Source organism: Neophocaena asiaeorientalis, unplaced genomic scaffold (genome assembly GCF_003031525.2).
Source record: "Neophocaena asiaeorientalis asiaeorientalis breed wild unplaced genomic scaffold, Neophocaena_asiaeorientalis_V1.1 scaffold192, whole genome shotgun sequence".
Lineage (NCBI taxonomy): Eukaryota > Metazoa > Chordata > Mammalia > Artiodactyla > Phocoenidae > Neophocaena > Neophocaena asiaeorientalis.
The window spans coordinates 5,738,183-5,760,451 of record NW_020185326.1 but is presented as its reverse complement, the minus strand read 5'-3'; the positions used below and the strand labels follow the sequence as shown (position 1 = coordinate 5,760,451).

Here is a 22,269-nt window from a genome sequence, read left to right as displayed (position 1 = left end):
GAGGGGACACTGCAGAGACCTCTCCTCTAACACCAAACCTAATCATCCTTCTACCTTTCTGTTACTTCCCAATACATTATTATCGTCCTAGGCCCTGCTCACATGCCACCTCCTCCAGGAAGCCTTCTGAGATGCCCCCAGTCAGACTCACTTTCTTCCTCCCTTACTCATTCTCTGCTACACCTCCCTCCATCACAGTAGTCACCTATTCTTGTCCCCGTGCCTGGACTACAAGCTTAGACTCTGATGTGCCTCTGTCTCCCCATCCAGTCAAAGGCCTGGTGTCTGGTAGGAACGCAGCAGTGACACCTACACTGCTGAACTGTTGCCCCTGCCCTGAAAGTCTGTGCTGAGAATGTGACAAGCTGATCCTCAAGCCGCCCAGGGCCGTGAGCAGCGTGCAGATTTTCAAAAGGAAAACAGAAAAAGAAAAAAAGTTCTAATTAAAACATTTCTGAGAAGCCAGCTTTGCCAAAACCAATGGTTTCTGATATTCCTCCTAGGTGAAACAATCCTTAAAAAAAAAGGTATTAAAAGTGGCAGAAAGCACCCTTAGCTGGAAGGAGGATGGCGGCTGCTCACTGGGGGAGGGCTGCCCAGAAAAACATAGGGTTTTTTTTGAATTTTTGAATTTAATTTTTTATACAGCGGGTTATTAGTTATCTATTTTATACATATTAGGGTATAAGTGTCAATCCCAATCTCCCAATTCATCCCACCACCACCGCACCATCGCACCCCCACCCCCCGCCACATTCCCCCCTTGGTGTCCATACGTTTGTTCTCTACATCTGTGTCTCTATTTCTGCCCTGCAAACCGGTTCATCTGTACCATTTTTCTAGGTTCCACATATATGCATTAATATACGATATTTGTTTTTCTCTTTCTGACTTACTTCACTCTGTACGATAGTCTCTAGATCCATCCACGTCTCTACAAAGGACCCAATTTCGTTCAGAAAAGGGCAGATTCGAGGCACAAAATGGAAGTGTGTGCACGGGTGAGTGTGACACACCCACACTCATACACAGCAAAATATCATTTTTATAGCCTTAGCGTTTGAACTGTGGGAGCAAAGATGAGAGCTATAAAATCTGACATCCAATTTTATAAATCTGCCGCAAATACCAAGAATGTTTATGAAGAAAATGGGAGAGAAAATATAGTGTTATGGGCTCAGAAGGGTAATAACCCTGGGATGGGAGTCGAGACATCTGGGCTCTGCCAGCAACTCGCTGCGGGACCTTGGGAAGGTCCTTTTCCCTTCCTGTGCCTGTTTCCCTCATCCGAAAGCCAGGGTCTTGACCTGGATGATTCAAGACCCTTCTGGCTGCAAGGGCCTGAAGGTATGGGGAACAGGAAACCTTGGGATTTTACTGAATGAAGCTGGTTGCTTCCAGCCCCGCCAAATGCCTCTGGGCGGGGGCTGACCGCCTTTCCCGGGGCGGGGCGGGGGGGTGGGGTGGTGGTACCTAGCTGTTAGCAAAGTAAGACCCCCAATACTCCCCCGGGGAAAGCACAAGGCTCTGTAAATAACACCACCTGCATTCATACAGACACTCAGGGTTTACTAAGAGCTTTCCCTTCCGCTGTCTCCCTGAGCCTCGGGGCTGAGGCTCAGAGACGTGAAATAACTTGCTGGGTGACCCTCGTGGCTGGTGGAAGCAGTGGGGTTCAGGCCCTGGTCCTCTGGTCCCTGACTGCATCTTTCTCCATGTTGCTGTATCTGCTGATGGCAGATACAAGGTCTGTATCTGTCACCATGGCCTGTCCTTGCTGCACCCCACATGCCCTCTCAATCAAGCCATTCCCAGATGGCTTTTGCAAAAATATTATTAAATAAGTCCTATTAACAAGATGTTAGAAATGTGATTGGAAAGAAATATTTTTCTCATTTGAAGAGACCACCCAGTGCCTCAGAAGGGAACCTGTCCCAGGGCACAAGAAGCTTCCTGGCAACAGTTGGAACGCCTCCCACGGCAGGCGAGCCTTACGGAGAGATTCATGGGGGCTGATGTGAGATAATTAAAAACCAGCTGGAAATGTAATCAGGGTGGCTCTGACTCTGGAGGGGACCAGGGAGCTCTCGGGGGGGCAAAGGGCAATGCCGTGTGCTTGGCTGGGAGGGGAGACGCAGCAAGTCAGGAAGGGAAAACCCAGCCCATCAGCAGGCACGCTGGGCACCGCCAGGCTGGTGGGTGCTCTGGACAATGGGTTGGCAGTGTGAGTGTGGGCACCCCTTGCCTCTGGTTTTGGGCAGCTGAGTTAGGACGAGTTTCCTGGGTTTTCCAAAACCATTCCAGGTCCATGTTGCAGCTGGTGGTGCCACCACTCATCCAGCTGTTCAGGAATCTGGATGAGGCCCCTGACTTCTCGCTCTTTCTCACCCTCTTCAATTCTACCAGGACACGGCTCTGTTCTACTCCCACTGCCCTAGTCCTTCGCTGAGCTGTTGCAGCCTCCTCAGCAGCCAGCGCTTCACCCCCATCTGCCTTCCAGACACCTCCACGGTCAGACGGGGTTTCTGCAAACCTGTCTCTGAAGTTCACTGTCTTCATTTAGTCTCCTGCACGGGGCGTTGGAGGAGCTCCTAATTGCACCACTTCCTTTAAACCTTTTAGAAGGAGAAAACACGTCGCACACTAATTGAGCTGAAAGTTCATTTTCCCTCCATCAGTCCTGAAAGGATGTGAAATCCTCTGTGTAGTGAGAGCAAAGAGGCAGACGGTCCCTCTCCCCTGCCTGCCCTTTGTCTCAGGCCAATGCAAATGTTGCCAGAAAACAGGGCCTGGATGGGAAGCCGGGAGGCAAACAAGCTTCTTCCTCTCTCTGGTCTCAGTTTCTCCACCTGTACAGGGCATTGGGCCAGGTGATGTAAAAGGTCTCTTTCTGTTCCCTAAATCCCAAGGTTTCTGCTCAAGTGTACTTAATGTATGAGAGCTACTGTCCTGGACCAGGTTCTGGTTCTTGTAATCGACTCATAATGTCTGAAGATGTGGAGGGAGAGATAGGGGTCAGCAGGACAGTGAGGGGGACAGAAAGGAATGCCTGTTGAAGTGGTCATCATCTTCAGGTACTGATCAAGAACTGGGAGATCAGGGAGGTTAAGTGACTTACCCAAGGTCACACAGCCAGAACAAGGGCAGTCTGGATTTGACTCTAGCCCTGTGATTTGAGTCTCAGTCATAACAATGCAGGATTTTCTCAAGTTGCAGCCTGCATAAATTCTAAAATCCCACCACCATAAAGGGGAGTAGCTGCGGGCATGGACAGATCCAGACAATTCTCAAGGCTCTGCACCACACCAAGCTCTTTCCTCAATAACCCATGGCTTTCCAAAGTCTGTAACAAAGACAGTGGGCTACCACTCACTTAATGCCTGCTGGGCACATGCCGAGCACTTCACGTATATCATCTCTTCAGGAATACCTCTGTAAAACCCATTTTATAGATGAGGAAATTGAGGCTCAGAGATGTTAAGTCCCTTTGTCCAAGGCCACCCTGCTAGTAAGTGGTAGAGCTGGGGTTCAAGAGCCCAATCCAGACTGATCCAGAGCCCATGTCTTCTGCTGCACAGAGCTGCCTCTATCCTGGGGAGATGGGGAGGAATTAGTGATGGGATATATTGAAAACTGTGGATTGGAAAGTAGGCAGCTTCTGTCCTCCCGGGCTGCTGTTTCCTCAGAATGGGCAGCTCCTTACCCTGCCCATCCCCAACCGCCTCAACCCTCCTCACTTCCCAAGGCCCATGTCAAAACCCCTCCTCACTCTACCCCTTCCTGCCATCACTGTCTGCCTGGAGTCAGTCAGCTACCTCGGTGCCGGTCTGCCTGACCCCCACCTCTCTTCTGTACTCCCCCTTCTCCAGCCCTCACACCCCGCTGGCAGCTCAGAGAGGTGCAGAGTCACGGGAGCAGGCAGCCAGGAACCCAGGGCCCTGGTCAGCAGAGCAGTGCCCCAGGCGGCACACACCTGCCTTTCTTGAAGCTCTGCCCTCAAGGGCGGGCTGGAGAGAAGAGCAAGTGGTGGTGATGGAGTCCTACATCCTGGAGCAGGAGGTCACGCTGGGCAGGGAACCCAACAACGGCCGGGGAGGCTCCACTGTGGTCTGGGGGACCACCCTGGGGGCTTGGCCATGGGAGCAGCCCCCATGGAGCTGAGGGGCTGGAGCCTCAGATGTTGACCCGACAAGGGGTGCTCAGACGGCAGAAGGAAATGAAGTCCGTGCTCCCTGCCGATGATCGCAGGGCGAGCAGCCTTTCCTCATCCCCCGCCCCTCCCTGCCCCGCAAACCTTTATTATTTCTTGCTCCTGGCTGTCAGCAGCAACAAACTAAGATTAATCACTGGCCCGCCTGCCTAGACCCAGACATGCCTACTGTTTGAAAACTCTCTCCTCTACTATATAAATCAACGAGGGGAAAGAAGAAAGAAAAACAACTCTAAGAGAAATGTGCCCCCAGCGCCCCTGGAACGCAGCCCATCAGCTCCTCTGGCCCTGCTACGCTCACCACCCTCCCAGGAAGCATCTTTTGGGTAAAGACTGGCTGCCCAGCCGTCAGCACAGACCCCCAGCTCCAAGCAGGAACCTGACGGGCCTCATTTAGCAATCAGAGCAGGAGGCATCTTGTCCCACTCCCTCCTTCCCACCACGCTTAGGACTGAGCAGAAAGACAGCTTGGACCTGGAAGCAAATTTATGAATCAAATGCCAGACCCTCTTTCTGTGGCAACGGGGAAGACACTCGCCTGTGTCATCCAGAAGCAGATGTAGCCCAGATGCACCCCGAGGGCGCCTGACCTGGTGCAGCCCTGTCCACCTTGCTGCCTCCACGGCAATTTCTAAAGGCTCCGGGAAAGCTGGGAGGAGCGGAGACTGGCATATACCTGCTGAGCTGCATTAATTATTACAACAACTTCATGAGAGTGGCCTACGTGGCTTTCTAGGTGATGATCAGGGAGGTAAAGTCATTGGCCGAGAACCACACAGCAGGTAAGAGACGGAGCTAGGGTTCGAACCCAGGTATCTCTGGCGGCAGAGCCCATGCTTTTCCCTCTACTTTTTTTTTTTGTGTGTGTGGTACGCGGGCCTCTCACTGTTGTGGCCTCTCCCGTTGCAGAGCACAGGCCCCGGACGCACAGGCTCAGCGGCCATGGCTCACGGGCCCAGCCGCTCCACGGCATGTGGGATCTTCCCGGACCGGGGCACGAACCCGTGTCCCCTGCATCGGCAGGCGGACTCTCAACCACTGCACCACCAGGGAAGCCCCTTCCCTCTACATCTTTAAAAGGGCTGCCCTGGATCTCCCCTTGGGACGTATGGCCACGTGCTGCCCACCTCTCGGACTGTGCTAGCTCGGGTGGCATGTCTGTGGACATGTCGGGGAGAGGGAGGCAGAGAAGTGTTCCATTTGACACCCTGGTTCATGAATGGTTCTAGAATACAGCTCTGGGGACATGACTGTGACGCTGCTCAAAACCTTCAGGAACGCTCCCTGCCCTACAGGTTAGAGTCCCCAGTTCCTCCGCCTGATGACTAGGGCCACCCCTCTCCTTGGCTCCCATCAATGTCATCTGTTGTTCTTACACAAGCTCTGCACTTCCTGCCTCTGTACCATTCCCTCTGCCTGGCTGCCCTCTCTACCCTGTGCACAGGTCTAAGATCTGCCCAGCCTTCAAACACCCCTCTTCTGGTTCCTTCCCTCTTTCACAGCCCTGAGCATTTTCTGCCTTGGGGAGCCTTAAACACGTTCTATGAGTATCTGAGTTCCCCGTGTAAATACCACTTCTTCCCAGCTTGGGCTAGGAACTCCTGGAGACTGGAGCCCATTAAATAACAAGACACTGAAGGGGCAGAGCTTATGGGCTGAGGAAGGCTCCTGAGTGATCAGGGCTGAGTTGTACCCTGATGGAAAAAGGTCAGACCCCAGAAATGTCTCTTGAGGTCAGAATCTGGGCTACACATTTGCAAGGATGCTGTGAAGTTTGCCTTTGGGGATTTGAAAGCTGAAGGCCCCTTTGTGAGGGCTCCCTGGGGCCATGTCCCCCACTGGAGTTGGGGCTCTCAGTGCTTAAAGAGAACAGGGCTGGGCCCTTGTCAAAGGAGCAGGGGCATCCCTGCTGAGGCCTCAGGAGGGCCACTCTGTCTGCCCCCATCCCCGGGGGGTGCCCAGAACAGGCAGAGCCTGCCCTGTGTACGAGGAGGCCCTGGCGTTCTCCCTGCCTCCCCGGCCCTCAGCAGCAAACCCTCTGGTCTTTGGAGTCCTGTTTCCCTCATCTTGTCCAGATTCCTTTGCAAAAACTCATGAAACTAGAAATTGCAAAGAATCATTCACAGTCCAAAGTGCCTAAAGAACCCTTTTAATGAGATTTTTCATCCCTTTCCCCCACTGCTTGCCTTTCCAAACAGTAAACTGTGTTAGAGAGTGATGTTTTCTTGCCAACTTCTAAACGCTCAACCTTTCACTTCCCCGAGGCTAGAGTGAGTGTAGCAGGGGTCAATGGTTGGTGCTGGGGCCAGCGTGCGTGCTGATGGCTTGAGAGGGCGCCAAGGGTCTGACGACCTGTCAGGTCAGGCTGGAGAGGGGAAGAGGGAGCGTTCTGCAGAAGGAGGGGATGAGGGCAGTGTTCAAAAGCAATGAGGCAGGACCTCTGCAAGACTGCTTCACGGGTGGGGGCGTCCGCCATGGAGGGGACTTGGATGGATGCGAAGAGGTGAGGGAGGCAGGCGCCATCTTGGATTGCCACGGGTGCAGGGGGTTTTGGTGAAGGGGCAGGTGGGTGGCAGCTTAGGCTGGTCCGGGGATCTGCCTGGTCCCCACAGTGGGAAGCAGTCGCCATCTCTCTTGTCAGTGTGGTCAACTACCAGCTGGGGAGCTGGTCAGTCACAAATCCCCTCTGGGTCTCAGTCTCCCCAGCCATGAAGCAAAGGGACTGGACCAGGCAGGCTGCCTCTACGTAGGGTCGCTTCAGGTTCGACACCGATGACCTTCTGGCCGGTGTAAGGAGTGCTTGGGAGCGGGTGGGGAGACACTGGGCTGGGAGTCCTCTGCCTCCACTCCAGTCTCAGCTGGTCGGTCAGCTTCCTCCACCCTAAGGTGAGAACGAGGATGGTGATCTCTGCCCTGGCCACCCCGTGGGGCTGTCCCGAGGCGAACGCGCAGGCTTTCTAAATCGTGAAGTGCTGTGGATTTGCAGGGTGGAAGTGGGGTTTAAGCATACAGGCGGGTGCCTCACAGTGGCCCCGTCACTAAGAACTGAGTCTCAGGTCCTTTGCAGGGCGCGAGTCCTGCCCAGGCTCTTCTGCATCTCCAGGGCTTTGCCTAGCCTGTCCCCTCCACCTGAGATGCCCACCAACTGTCCCTGCCTGGGGAATGCCTACCCTTTCTTTAAGGCTTAAGTGCACCTCTGCGCAGCAGCTTCTCCAGACCCTCTCACTCCAGCGCCAGCTCCGGCCCCCAAGGGCCTCTGTGCAGACATGCAAGCAACAAGGCCCAGACTGGGAGCTCTGCAGTCTGGGCCGGGCTGTCCTCTCCTCTGCTCCCTCTGCTGCTCAGCCTAGTGCCTGGTACCAAGGGCTCTGATAAACATGTGCTGAGGGAAGGACGGGAGGGGTGGAGGGCCCTGTCCTCTGGGGCCAGACTCCCCCAGACACTTTCCTCCACCCTGGAATACCCTCATAGCATGACCCAAGGCTCACATGATAACATAGCTGGAATTCCAATGTAAATTTGCACCTCACTCCTGATAATGCCACTCCCCACCCTACCCCCACCAGGGAGGCTTCGGGATGTGAGAGTCCCGGGCCCTCCATGGTGGCTGGTAAAGCTAGCACTTGCCCCAAGCAGCCGGGACATTCAGTACCAGGGCAGTTCCATTTGTGGTTGAGGTGATGAATGCCAGGTGTCACTCCCTGGCCGGCAGCCTGACTGGTCACTGGGAACTGAGGCTGCTCTGGAAAACAAGCCCACCTCCACATGGCGGGCTGCTCTGGCCAGCCACGGATGGCCTAGCCCTCCTCCCCACTTCTGGCCTTCTTCACGAGAAAGCTGACCAGGTAAGACCACCCCTCTGGCATTTGGGAGCTAATGGCTCCTGACAAGCATGCAAAACTAAACCCTCCACCTCCAGCACCCATGGGCAGAGATCAGTCATCCAAATTGCACTTCCCGATAATGAGAACTAACAGGACGGGTCCAGGAAGACAAACCTGGGCCTGACGGCAGAGTGCTCTGATCTGGGATCCCAGCACAGGCCCCTGGGTTGCGCCCTCAGTCTCCTCCACCTCCTCCCCTTGCCTGGGGAGGTGCAGGGGATCCTGCCACAGCACTCCAAGGACAATGGGTGGCTGAGCCCACGGGCAGGGGAACTCCGGAGAGCCAGAGACACTGAAAAGCATTGATGTAAGGAGAGCAGCGTCACCTCTCATGCACAGATGAGGACACTGAGGCTCAGAAAGGTGATGTGGCTGCCAAGGCCACAAGGCCAGCAAGTGGGGAAGCCCGGGCCCTGGACTATAAGCCTGTTACAGAGCAGAAGAGAATCGAGGCGCTCTCCATCCCGAGAGTGGTCCTACGGTCTAGGGAAGGGAGCAAACCAGGAACGAAAAGGGAATTATGCTTTTAGGACTTTGACAGAAACACTCTTCTGAAGACCCATCGGTGAGCTGGCATTTGGGCCTGTTTGTATAATGGAGGGCATGGGCTCAGGGCACTGAGGAATGGACCACGCAGGCACCGCTGGCATGAGTACTCCTGCCACTGGCTCGAGATTCCTTGTGTGCTCCCGTGCTGGCGCCTCAGCCCCAAAACATCCTGGGAACTTGGGAGGCTGTTTCTTCCTTGCAGGCAGGGCTGTGGTAGGGTCACCAGGGGCCCCAACGTCCAGCCAGGCCTGCCCAGTGCAGGGGCCCAGCACGCGCCCAGTGAATGAACAGAAGTGCGATGGGGCCCTGGCCCTCATGATGAAGGACTGGGCCTGGCACGGGGAGCCCCACCCTTTTCTCTGTGCATTCAATCAGCCCTCTCGGGAAGACGCCTCTGGCCTGGTCCCAGACGACAGAATTCCAGGAAGAATGAGATCCACTGAGGAACTCAGAGATTGCCACAGCGTGATGAGAGTGAGGAAGCCCAGGGCGTGGGCAGGCTGTCTGGGTCACCAGGGAAAGGTGGTGACACAGGAGTCCCATCTCTGATGTCACTTGCTTCTTTTACCTCTTGCAGTCCAGAAAGGCACAATTCACCTTGAGGTGGGAAGGTGAAGATCTGGAAGCATCATTCATGGGCACCCGGGTTGCTAGGTTACCTCGAACAGTAAGGGAGGGAGGGGGCTGCATGGAGCAGTGGGGAGTTGAAGACCCCCTGGCCCCAGGCAGCACAGCCAGCGGTGTGCACCTGACCCCACCGTGGCCCTCTGGCTTTGGCCGCCTCCAGCCCAGCCACGGTTTAGTGTATTGAATTTTCCTGGGCTGCAATAACTGGCCTGATTCTTTAAGCTGTCAGGCCTGATGGTGGACGATGAAGCATGCATGTGCCGTTTGTCCTGGGTGCCCTCCCAGCTGCTTAGAAATCCCCTCCATGTCCTCCCTGGCAAGGCGGTTGTCCAGCTCCTGGTTGCACACCCCCAGTGATGAGATACTCGCTACTTCCTGAGGCAGCTTTGGATCGTTCTGATTCCTGATTGGCTCTGTTAGAGAACTGCGCTTCTCACTGACCTGGAATCTGCCTGCCCATAACTCTCCCATTTACCACTTCTGCCCTGATGTCCTTGAGAGATCTGTGGTTCCCCCAAGTCTCCACACACCCTCCCTTCTCCGGGCGGACTTTCAGTGTCTCTGCTTCTTGCCCAGGCTCTGCTCTGCAATTTGTCACTGTCCCTCTCAGGTGGGGTCAGTCCTGAGCAGAGAACACAGGCCAATCTCTCTCTCCTTGGCTGCACTGACCCTACTGACTACACCACCCGGCCTGCACGGGGCTCTCCTGACAGCTGCATCCCAGCAGGCCCTCTCTCTATCACATGGCCTTGAACAATGGTGAGTAGAGCAGAAAGGAAGCAGGCAGAGGGCTGCACCACTCCTGATGGTCTGTGCTGGCTGAAGGGCCTGGGTTTATACCCCAGTTCTGTCACTAATTCTTTAAATCCGTCCTCTCTCCAGGCCTCAGTTTTCCTGTCTGTAAAATGGGTTTCAGACAATCCGCTGGGTTCCATCCAGTCAGTAACGGCACTAAATGATGAAGCCCTCAATCAAAAAAACCCTTTTCTTATGGCAGGGCCACCTATCCTGAAAGCAATGGCCTCGTATCCAGAAAGACCTGACAGGTGATAATGCCAGCAAGGTTCTTCCTGGCTCTTCCCAGTGTTCCTCACAACCTTTGTGTGACACCTAAAAGTGAAAATTTCCCAAACAGCAACCTAGAACGTAAGGAAAGGGTGGTTCTCACGGTGGCAGCAGGAACAGTGGGGAGTCAAACACCAGGCCTTGAGTACTGGCCCTGCCCCGTGGGCCAGCCATGGCCCCTCTCTGAGCCTTAGTTTCCTAATCTGCAAAATGGGGACAAGATGTTTCTCATCAAAGTGCTGTGTGAGGGTTGAGAGAGGGATGAGGCATGCTACGCACTTCTATAGTCCCTGGCTCACCGTACGTGTGAAAGCTATTCTTGGATATTTAATATAAATTCTAGGAAAATGCCCCCCCTCTTTGTGGGGGGCAGAAACAGAGGACATAAAAACTCCTCTGTATCCCAGAATAAGATCAAATTGGAAAAGCGAGGCTTGAAATAACTCATGCTGGCAAGTTCCCTTGGGGGACACTGGCGGGTCTTTCTGCCCCAGACACTGGGGCCAGGCCACGCATCGCTGGAGGCTGCTGAGGGCCCAGGAGGTGGCCAAGGTGTACTCACTTCAGGGAGAGGGAGTAGTCGTGCCTGCTGGTCTGGCTGTTCCGGACAAGGTAGCTACACTCCTTGCAGAGTCGCAGCAGGTTCTCCGCATCTCCTCTGCTGATGGCTCCGTGATACCATCTGCGGAGAAGAGATGGGGTCAGAACCCAGCAGGGACGGACCCCCATAGCTGACACCCTGAAATCCGCTCCTCCCCGACGAGGCTCAGCCTATCCGAGGGCAGCTGTCGGCGTCCCGGGCCTCCTTGTCACGAGGCAGTGCATGTGCGTTTGTGTGTGTGCGTGCATCTGTGCACATGTGTGTATCCGTGCGTTCAGTCATTTCACTAGACATCGACCGAATGCCTGCTGCACGCAGGTCCTGGGGAGAGAACAGTGAGCAGACCCGCGATCTCCTCGCCATGAAGCTTCCGGTCTAGTGTGGAGGCTATGGAGGAAACGAAGCAGGGTTGCCTGGCTTGGAGCTGGCGGGAGGGACCGCTATTTTAAGCAGCTGCCAGGGAAGCCTTCTGCAGAGAGTGACATTTCATCGTGAAACTGAAGGAGGTGAGGGAGGAAGCCACGAAGGACAACAGCTGGAAAAGAGCGTATCTGGCAGAAGGAAGGGCAGCAAAGGCGGGAGTGCCTGGCATGTTTTGGAAATAGCAAGGAGGCCAGCGTGGCTGGAGCGAGGCAAGGCAGTGGGGTGGGTGCTGAGGCCAAAGAGGCCACGCAGCAGGGCCGGCTCGGGGGCCTTGTGCGCAAGGCAATGCGGGGACTCTGGCTTTCTCCATCTGAGTGACACAGAAGCCGTCAGAGGGCGCTGACAGGAGGGACACGTGCTGGCTCTGTGACATCTGTGGGACTAGTGGGCGGTGCTCATCACTCAGGAGAGCAGGCATTTGGGGTGGGGGGGGTCACACCAGTGCTCCTGCCAAGTGCATCTGGCATCGACTGGGCACGTGGAAATCCCAGTGTCACTGCTTCTGGACAGCATGTGGTGAGTGGCAGAATCAGAAGGGAGGGGTGCAGTGACAGATGCTTGACTGCAGAACAAAAGGGGAACGTTGATTTTCAAGACTGAAAAAGCTGAAGGTACAATTTCAGTGGCAGAGTGAGGATCCTAAGGTGCTGACCAGCGGGTATACTCAGAACGGGTCTCTGTTTACGTGACAGTCTCTGAGGGGCTGGATCCATGGGAAGGTGGCCAGATATGGGGTCAGGAAGAGAACCAGGGGTGCTGGATGGTCAAGGATGGATCACCCTTTGGTCGCTGAGTCACAGATGCAGCTCTGCCACTGGCCAGCCGGGCAGTCTGCGGCAAGTGGCTGAACCTGGGTACACCTCGGCGTTCCCTACCAAGTTAGGATCACTCTACCCCTGTTTTGGGGTTGTAAGGATCAAATGGGACGATGCATTAAAGGGCCGGTGCACAGCCTGCAATGGGGTGAGTTTCCACAAACGGCAGCTACGAGCATCAGCTGAAAGAGACTGAACTTGTTGACGGCCAAGGGTCACTTCCCCAACTATCACTATTTCAGGCTGCTGCTCCCAGCACAGACTACATTTTAAGCTCCCAGGTGTATGGGGGAGGCTGCCTCCTGGACCTGCCCAGCAGTGCCCTGTGAACAGTAGCCGTGAAAGTTCTGGTACAGACATTCTGCTTGGAGAAGAGCGTCGCACTGCCTTTCTCTGCATTTTCTGCCGGTTATAAGGCAGTGCTCTGAACAGTTAGCAGCAGTGAGGATGACATAATTATAACCTAAAAAAAACCCAACCAGCTCTAGGAAAGCAAGGACTGGAGCGTGAGTATGATGTGAGTATCCCCATCCAATGAGCATGGGACTGGGTCACTGATCGCCAGGAGGTGACCGCTCACCCTCCCAGAGACGTGAAGGCTCAGGATATGCTTAAGAAAGGATACATGACTGTGTTTGAGAGAAGAGGTTAGACAAGAGAAATTTCACCTGTGTAACACAGCCCCAGTGAGCTGACAAAACGCTGTTTTATTTGGAAAACAAGTTTCAGATATTTGAAGCAGAGCCGTCCTCAGGGAAGGCCTAGAAGTGGTCTCCAGGGACGTGCTGTCCGCATCTGCCCCCTGAACACAGGACAAGCAGCACTAAGGGAGGTGGTGGCAGACAGGCCTCCGGGGGCTCTGGATCCTCATTAAGGGTAATCCCTGGTGGGTAAACAGGATAAGCTGCTGGTTCCTTCCCCCGCTGCTCCAGTCACTCCACACGGAGAGAAAGGCAGGGGACTCAGGGTCGAGGATCAAAGGAGAACCAGGAGTTTGGGAGAGATGGAGCAAAGGACACTAGACTGGAGGATGGGGAGAGGGCAGCCAGGATGGGCCTGGGTGGTCCTTGGGGTTGGGGGGCACGGCTGGGGACCAACCCCTGAGTCCGAGGAGGCTTTGTCTGGACTGAAAAGAGATTCCAGGCAGCAGGCCATCTTGGGGATGTGCTGGACTTTGCAGAGCTGGCCACTCAGGCCAGAACCATAGGGATTAAGAAGACTCAACCATAGCCATCCAGTCCAACCAATATCCATGAGCTCATCCAATATTTACTCACCACTTACTACACCCTTGATCTCACAGGACTGATGCAGGGAGATGGAGAATCAACAGATAGATTCAGGAAACAATGTCAGATAGTGACAAGTGCTATGTAGGAATATTGGGTTTGTGAGAAGGCAGTGACTGGGGCAGGGGAGGTGCTTACTATGGAATGAATGGACAGGGGAGGACCCCAGAGAGATGGCATTTGACCTGAGAATCTGCACTGTGAGAAGGAGTCGATCACATAAAGAGCCAAAGAAAACACGTTCTCTGCAGAGGAACCAGCAAATGCAAAGGTCCAGAAGTAGGAATGAGCTTGGGGTGTCCACGGAGCAGAAAGGCAGCAAGAATGGTCCAGCACTGTGAGTGTGGTGAGTGGTACAGGATGAGGATGGAGAGGAAGGCAGGGTCCAGTTCCCTGAGGCCTTGTGGGCCAAGGGAAGAAGTCTGATTTTATTCTAAGCATAGGGAGGGCAATGAGTTTTAAACAGAGATGCTTAAGAGATACTTGCTCTGGATGACCTTACAAAAGGTTAGCCAGGCTTCCCTGAAGAGCGGCCAGAGGGGAAATGAAGCAGGAGACGAGAGAGGAGGCTTCTGCAGTGGTCCAGATGGGAGGACCTGAGATAAGAAGATGGATGGATTCGGGCTGTGTTCTGGATGGAAAACTGGAAGAACTTAGTAATGTACTAGATGCTGGTATAATGCAAACAAAGGAATCAAGATGACTCCAGGGTTGTGGCTTGGACACCTAGGTAGATGTGATGCTGTTTGTGGAGGTGGGGAAGCTGGGGAGGAGGGGGTGTCCAGGAGAAGATCAGGAGTCCAGTATTGAACGTGTTAAATTCAAGATGCCCATTCGTCAGCCAAGCGAAGATTCCACGAAGGCAGCTGGACGTAGGAGTTGGGAGTTCTGGGAGAGCTGTGGGCTGGGGAAGCGCACTGGTGAATCACCACCAGCATCCTGAGACTGCCCAGGGAGAGCACGTAGCTGGAAACTGAGCCTCGGACAGTCTAACCTTCAGGTCAGGCTGAGGCAAGGATCTGGCGGGGGGAGGCAGGAGCGAAACCAGGAGCAGAGACTGTCTCCGCAGGAGGGACCGTCTACTGTGCTGGCTGCCACAGAGGTCAGAGCAGGTCACCTGGTGACCCGGGCAGAAAAGGGAAGCAGATTGTGGTGGGTGAGAGAGTGGCAGGTGATGGAAGGGAGAAAAGACGTGCTGACACGTGGGAAAAAGTTCCCAAAGTCCCTCTTTGGGGACTTTGTCCATTGAGTGGACAGCTGGCTATTCACTGAGCACCTACTATGTGCCAGGCACTGAGCAGTGGTGACCCAGCCAGGTTCCTGCCCTCATGGAGCTTATGTTCCCAACAGGGGCCAGAGCCAGAGGGGGATGTCCCGTCAGGATTACTTCTTCATTTGCTTTAAGAAGTTCGCAACTGGCACATGTTCATATGCTGATGGTAATAATGACGCAGGACGGAGGGGGCGGTGGGCTGCCTGACGAAGGCCGGGAGCAGTTGTCCTGAGTTCCTGAGCAGCCTTCCCACCGTCCCAGGACAGCAAGCAAGTGGTAGGGGTACCCGGGCAGATGTGTGACTGTCCACCTTCAATAACCCTCTAAGACTGGGGCACATCCCTCAGTGTCCCCATGTTCCCTCTCCTCTGTACTAGGGTGGAGAGAAGTCGGGCCTTGAAGGGGCCCCCTAATCTCTGAGGCAACACCAGTCCAGGTGGGGGGATACAGTGAACCTGGGTCCTCAGGCTCCGCCGGAAGTGGGATGTTATTTAAGCCCATCTCTCGGGTGATGAGGCAGGGTCTCCAGCAGGCCAGAATAATCCCAGAGAGATGAGACGGGGGCGGGGGTGGTGGTGGTGGTGGGAAAAGCCAGTCATGACTCTGGACTTGGCCGAGGGCCTTGTTGGGTGGGAACGGGAAAGGAAAGGCAGAACTGCCCTCAAGGGGCCCATGAAGTTCCATCTGGGAGTGGGAAGAGGGTAGGCCGGGCCGCTGACCCCAGGCAGTGAGTGATACAGTGTGGAGGGAGGAAGCACAGGGCCAGGAATCAGGAGATGCGCACTCTAGCCCCAATCAGGCAGACCTGACAGTGGCCTTGACCTTCTGTGAGCCTCCACAGTGACTCCATGAACTGGTTGCTGAGACTGACCCAGGCAGACCTGGTCAGGATGCATGCTGAATAGCTCCCAACTCCCAGGGATCTCTGGATCATATTTTGTTTGTTGATTAAAAAGCTCACAGTTTGATCAGAAATAAGCAAAACCTGCCACCCAATCTGTGTGGCTGTGAGAAGTGATTAACACAACACCCGCTGGGAGCGCACCCCACCTCCAATGTGCTTGATGTAGCAGGCGCAGGGCTGCCACAAAGGAGGCTGCAGCACACGCTTAAAAAGGGGCACAGGAGCCCATGACATCATTCGGAAAACTCTGCATCCTGCTCAGCAAGGGAGCATTTCCTGTGAGGGATGCACTGACGGCTGGGTGAGACCAGAATCCCCTGGGCGGAGACTAACATAGTACATAACGCACACAATGAAGTCTCGTAAGGAACCGGCTTGGTGTCAGCTAATCTCTTGGCCTTACTGAGTGCCTACTCTGTGCCGGCCATGTGCTAAGGGTGAGGGGGAAGTGTATATGAGAGGAAAGTGAGGGGAGAGTGTGGGGTTGAGTCATGGAGTTCGAATCCTACCTCTGCACTCTGAGCCATGATAGCCAAGGCTCCACCTCTCTTAGAGCCCCGATTTTCTCATTTTGCAATAAGATGATCACCCCATTTATCCCACATTCGCTTGTTAAGAGGATGATACACCTGACGGTGCCAGCACAGGATCCACGACGTGTTTTATTAAGCTCCTGGAGAAGCTCACTCTAGGGTAGGTATGTGGAATGATGAGAAACCGAGAAAGCAGTCTGGGGGCAACTCAGAGTGAGCGGCAGATGGGATATGGGACTTCATCCTGGCGGTGATGGGGAGCCACTGAAAGTTTCAGAGCAGAGCAGGGATCTGATACCCCAGAAGAGAAGCGAGATGCTCATCACGGTCAAGGGGAGGGGCAGTAAACACTGACCAGCAGTGTTGAGGAGAAGCAGGGAGGAAAAGGGGCAGCAGGGATGGGACTTGGACGCCGATTAAAACTGGGAAATCTCTGGGGAAAACCCAAATCAAGAGTGTCCAGGCCTTGCCCAATTAGTATCAAGCAGATGTGGGGCAAAACCATCACTACAAAAAAAAAAAAAAAAAAAAAAAAAACCATCACTACAGCTATAAAAATAAATCTAATATATAATTAGGCAGCAAGATTTAGTATACATTCAGCTTTTCAAAAACTCACTTGCTGGATGATGAAATTAGAAGGGAGCATATAAGAGTGAGGGGTGCACCATGTGGACGATTTCACAGAACTTCCTACTAGCCAACTAAAGGAAGGCAGGTGACACAGCGTGGAGAGACAGGGCCAGAAATCAGGAGACACGCACTCTAGCCCCAATCGGACAGACTTGACAGTGGCCTTGACCTTCTACGAGCCTCCACAGTGACTCCATGAACTGGTTGCTGAGACTGGGCTTTGCTCCCTAAGAACTTACATTTGCTTCTCCAGTGGGACAGCAGGATCCACTCTCTCTCCCAGGATCCCACAGAACTCGGGGCTCCCATGTTTGATGGGCTTGAAGCCCCCTCCGGGAGCTCGAAGCTGGCGCCGCCGGTCCCGGGAAGGCGAGGGGGATGACTGCCGTTTCTCACTGCCATTAAACTGGGCTGTGGGGGAGAGAGAGAAAGAGCACGGTTACCTGGTTACCCAGAGCTCAGCTCAAGGAGTGGCGCATAGTGGGGTCACGGTTGATGGTTCTCGTTGGAGCTTTACAACTTGCAGGCAGAAGGGTTCCAGGCAATGAACAAACATGGCTCAAAAGACGTGGGCTTCCTAAAACGGGACAAGCATATGCCATCAAAAACAGATGGTGCATTCGAGAGGCTGGGTGAATGAATCCCCAGAGGCCACTGAGCTCAGCCTTATCCCCAAAGGAACCCTCCTGCAACCTCCATCAAAGGTGACATGGCACCCCCAGAGGGGGCACAGTCCCCTAGACAGTTCCTCGTTTTCTGCCAAAAACCTGTCTCAAAGTGGCTCCTCTCCTCCTCCCATTCTCCCATCCCACCTGGGGTGGCACAGGCCACATCTTGCCCCCTTTCTCCCAGGACAACCCTAGAGAGTTCTAATCGAGGGTCATGTTGCATCACCCGTCTGCTCCTTGTCCTGGACCCAAGCACCCAGGGGAGCCTGGAGCAGTGTCCGGCACAGCGGAATGGGTCCTCCAGTGCGCCTTCCTCCCGCCCTGCACCTGTGAGAGTGTTGTTCACCCCACGGGCTGGGGAGGATGCCTCTTGAGGGCAGGACCCCGGAGACACCCCACAAAAAGCAGAAAATACTGAGCTAAAACTGGAGTTGCCAGAAGTGTTCCTGGAGACTGGCTAGTCCACCTTGCGAGTTATCTCTCTGGGCTTCAATTTCCTCACCTGGAAAATAGGGATAACGACCGTACCCACCTCATGGGGTGGCTGTGAGGATTCTGCCAGGTGGTGTACAGCCATCTTAGCAGAGCGCCTGGCGTGCAGTTAGTCTGTGCTCAGTCAATGATATTATAAATATTTTCTTTTATTATGATTTATATTATTATTTTTATTATCATGTCTGCTCAGTGTGGACACAGTACTAAGCACTTCACAGAAGCTTCCAAACTGACCTGAGTCCCCGCCTCCTAAGCTGGCCAGTGACTGGCTGTGTGCCTTGGCTAAGCTGCTCAACCTCTCTGAGGCCCCATTCCCTACCTTACCAGGCTGCTGGGGAGATCACGTGAGGGACTGCATCCTATGGGCCCAGCATACACAGAGCGCTTAGTAAGCTGGGCCAGGGCCTGTGGAACAATGTTCCCAAGGCCACATCAAGGTGCAGGCCCACAGACACACAATGGTATAAAATCTCCCCCCACCCAGCAAGCGTGGATGTGGCCAGCTGGCCTCCAACACCAGCCGCACGGCAATCAATCTCACATTCACAGAAGGTGCTGGGAAACCCCTGCCCTGACAGTGGTGATGTGCTGTCCACGGGGACGGAGGTGAATGAACCTGTTACGTGTCTCAGGCGCGGAGCAAGATCACGCATCAGGACTGCGAAACATTTCCATCCCTCCAAGACACTCTTCTCTGTTAATCACTACAGAAAACAGGGAAGGGGCGAGGAGGTTCCTGCCAATGGAAGGCCCTGAACAGGTTGGACGCATGTGTATGTGGTCACTGTCATGACTGCAGTGGGGTCCAGCAGGCTGTCCACCCTAGACTCTCATTCACATGTGCAAGGCACAGTTCAGGGTTGGGGAAACAGCAGTGAGCAAAACAGAAATCCCTGTCTCTGGAGCTCAGGGTCCGAGTGAGGAGAGACAGACGACAAGTGAAATGAGTCAGATCCACAGCACACCGGCTGGTGCTAAGTGCTCCGGAGAAAACAAAAGCAGGACAGGGCGGGCCTCTTGAAGGATGGCATCTGAATAAATGACTGGAGGAAAGGAGGGCCGAGCCACGTGGACATCTGGGGGAAGGACATCCCAGGGAGAAGGAAGAGAAAATTCAAGGGCCTTGAATTTAGGAACAGGCCAAGGGTGACAGAGAAAACACAGCCCAGGGCAACTGGAGGGATTGGGGGGGCGGGGTTTGAGGCTGAGGGGCGTGGGAGGGAGCAGGGCCAGGTGGTGGGGTTCTGGAGGCCTTGGGAAGAACTTCGGTTTGAGAGAAATGAAGAGCCATTCTGATGTTCTGATGGTAGGGAAGCCTTTTGACCTTCTGCATCGGCAGGCGGACTCTCAACCACTGCGCCACCAAGGAAGCCCGACCTGGCACTTTTTAACAGGATTGCTGGACTGACAAGGGATGGAGGACGCGGGTATATGGGAACTCTCCGTACTTTCGTCTCAAATTTTGCTGTGAACCTACTTAAGAAAAAAATTGTGAATTAAAAAAAAGAGAGACCAAGATGGAAGGGGAGCAAGGCCGAGCAGAGAGGAAGCTCCTGCAGGATGGGCTGGCATGGGAGAGGTGGGTGGAAGTGACCGTGAGAAACCAGATTCCGGCAGAGGCACAGGACTGGTCTGTGTCTTCAGGCTGGAGTGAGAGTGAGACAGAAGATCAAGGTCACTTACAGGCTTTTGGCCTGAGTGCTGGAGGATGGGGCTGGCATCGTCCAGGTGAAGAAGACTCACAGAAAACTCTAAGCTCCGTGAGAAAGCAGGATGGAGGCCAAGCTCCAACCTCCAGACGCCCACAGCCTGTGATGCCAGGACTGGCAGTGTGGAGTAGGGGCAGAGCGAGGACCGGCTAGGGGCTCCTGCCCTCGTCTCCAGCTACGGTTCTGTCCTGTGTCCAACCACAGGGACAGACAGCAAGATGGCAATGACCTCAAGACCCTTGTAGGGAATACGTCCTGGGGTTGTGTGTCTGAGAAAGGCCTCCTCCATTTGGCTGATGAGCTGGGCTTTCACAGTGGTGATGGGGGTGAAGCTCAGAGCCGGGGCCCTGGCACACGTGTCACCACGGGCCCTTCCCTGGCTTCCCAGCAGCCCAGCTCCCCCACCAGGGCTCCCACTGAACCACACCAGCCCTCATGGCAACCAGTCAAATGGGGTGTATGTTCTGGGAGGGGGCGTGAGGAAGAGGTGAAGCAGATTCTGACCTGAGCCCCCTAACTTGCAGAGTCCTGGACGGGTGACCGTGGGCAGCGGTGAGCACTGCGATCGGGTAGACAGGTGAGGGCCTGGTCACCCTTCTAAAGAGCTGAGACTTGATCCTAAGATGGGTTGAATGAAGGAACGCCATTCTTCAGACTGGGCTTTAGAGACCTCTCTGATTGCTGAAGGAGGGTGGGTTTGGGGGCAACCCTGGAGGCAGAGAGACCAGTTAGGGAAGGCTGAATCCCTCAGTGATGAGAGGGGTGTGGGAGGCGACTCCAACAGGACTTGATTACATGTGGGGCGAGTCAGAGAAGACTCCTGTGTGATGCCACACTGAGATGGAGATCGAGGCATAGCAGGGGAGGGGGTCAGGGAGCACAGGGCCAGTGTGTACTTTCCCATGAAGCCACCCCTCTGTCTGCTAACTTTCTGATGTCGGGAGTGGAGAGGAGGCAGCTCAGCAGGCCTCTGGCCCCTGGGGGTGAACAGTGCTGGAGTGGGCAGAGGAGTGGGGGTTGGGGACTAGGCGGGAGATGAGGTTCTAGGCTTAGTTTTGCCACAGGCAGAGGAGAGGGAGAAACCAGATGAACTGTAAGGCACTTTCACCTCTGACAACCTGGGTGTTCCACCGGCTAAAATCAGAATTGGGGGCTCTCTCCCAGTATACAATCCCACGACACACCTCCTGGCACAGAAGGTGAAAAGAGAGGCATGGAGCATGGAACACCGATCATGGAAGGAACCCAAGCTCTCACGACCAACGACCTGGCAACCTGCCTAGTCTCAGATCTCACCAGGTCCCTTTCCAGGCCATGCTCTCTGCCTGCATTACCAGGACACCCTCCCCTCCCCACTGTCCACCTGACTGACTCCACTTGCTCTTCAGGGGTCACCTCTTCCAGGAAGCCTTCCCTGGCCTCCCTTCCCAGACTCCCCTTGATCTCAGCCTATGGTACCCTAATTGCCAGTTTCCTTGTTTGGCTCCTCATGAGTCCCTCAAGGGCAGGGGCTACACCATACTTGCCCCTACCTCCCATCCCTAGAGCATGCCCACAACATAACAGGTGTTCAAGGAATGACTGAATGAAGAAACTTAATGAGCTGCTGTTTCACTGTACTGGGGAAAAATATCGGTTTTCATACCAGATAAACTGGATAAAACCTAATAACGTCCCAGTCAACTCTGTAAATCCCCACTGAATTAATTCATACACTCGCTTGCAAGCTTAATAATATAGCCATACATTTAGAGGGAACAGGTGGTGGTGAATGACAGGCTTAATTAGGCAAATCATTCCACCTGAAGTAAAAATATACAAACTCCAAGTGATTTCAGCAGCACAAGAAAAAAAAAAAGTTAAGAACCAAAGCTCCAAACACAACTACTTTCATTCCTTCTAATTAAGCTTCCCTTTAATCTGCAATTTAAAAAGGCAATTCTTTTAATTTAGTGATTTTCTGCAAAAGGTAAAGGAAGACACAGCCCTCAAAAGAATATCTGCATTTAGAGAAAAAATATGCCACCCTTGTGAGTTGTTAGAATGACAGTAACTAATTAATTCCACCTATAGGCAATTACAAACAGAAGTCAGAGTTTTGAGGGAGGGAGGGGAGCCTCAGATGGGCAGGGCCAGGCCTCTGGAGCCCTTTTGCCTTTGGTGTGATGATGGGGACCAGTACCCTGGTGCCAGTGGGAGAAGTGGCCCGGTTGACAGCTCTAGCAGCCTGTCTCCCGAGAGGGTGAGGTGGCCCTTCGTGATGTCCCAAATGTCCTTCCAAAAGCTCTGGTCTAATGACACGTCTCATTCTTTAAGACCCAGCTCAGATCTTCCGGGAGGCCCTTCCTCCCTGCAGATTAGTCTCTGCCGCTGGTGGTCCCCTTCCTACATGTATGGTAGATTTTATACCAATCAGCCTTGAAGTTGGGTCATTGTCAATGACAGAAGACGGCATTTCCAGGCGCCCATGCGAGCTCTAACCCTCACAACCCTGCCACCCTGTGGGCAAGGGAGTGGGGGCCCAGAGGAGGGGAGGAAGAATTCCTCCAGGGTCTCAGAGCTAAGGAGCGGGGCTGGCCGGGCAGGAGCTG

General features: G+C 54.2%; 1 protein-coding gene across 1 annotated transcript in view; it reads right to left on the bottom strand.

Annotated features, from left to right (window-relative positions):
* SHB (SH2 domain containing adaptor protein B) overlaps positions 1–22,269 on the bottom strand; it is a 212,434-nt gene that overhangs the window by 16,515 nt on the left and 173,650 nt on the right. The window contains 2 exon segments of the mRNA XM_024734432.1: positions 10,898–11,017; positions 17,046–17,217. Of these exon segments, the coding sequence (XP_024590200.1) occupies positions 10,898–11,017; positions 17,046–17,217 (292 nt within the window).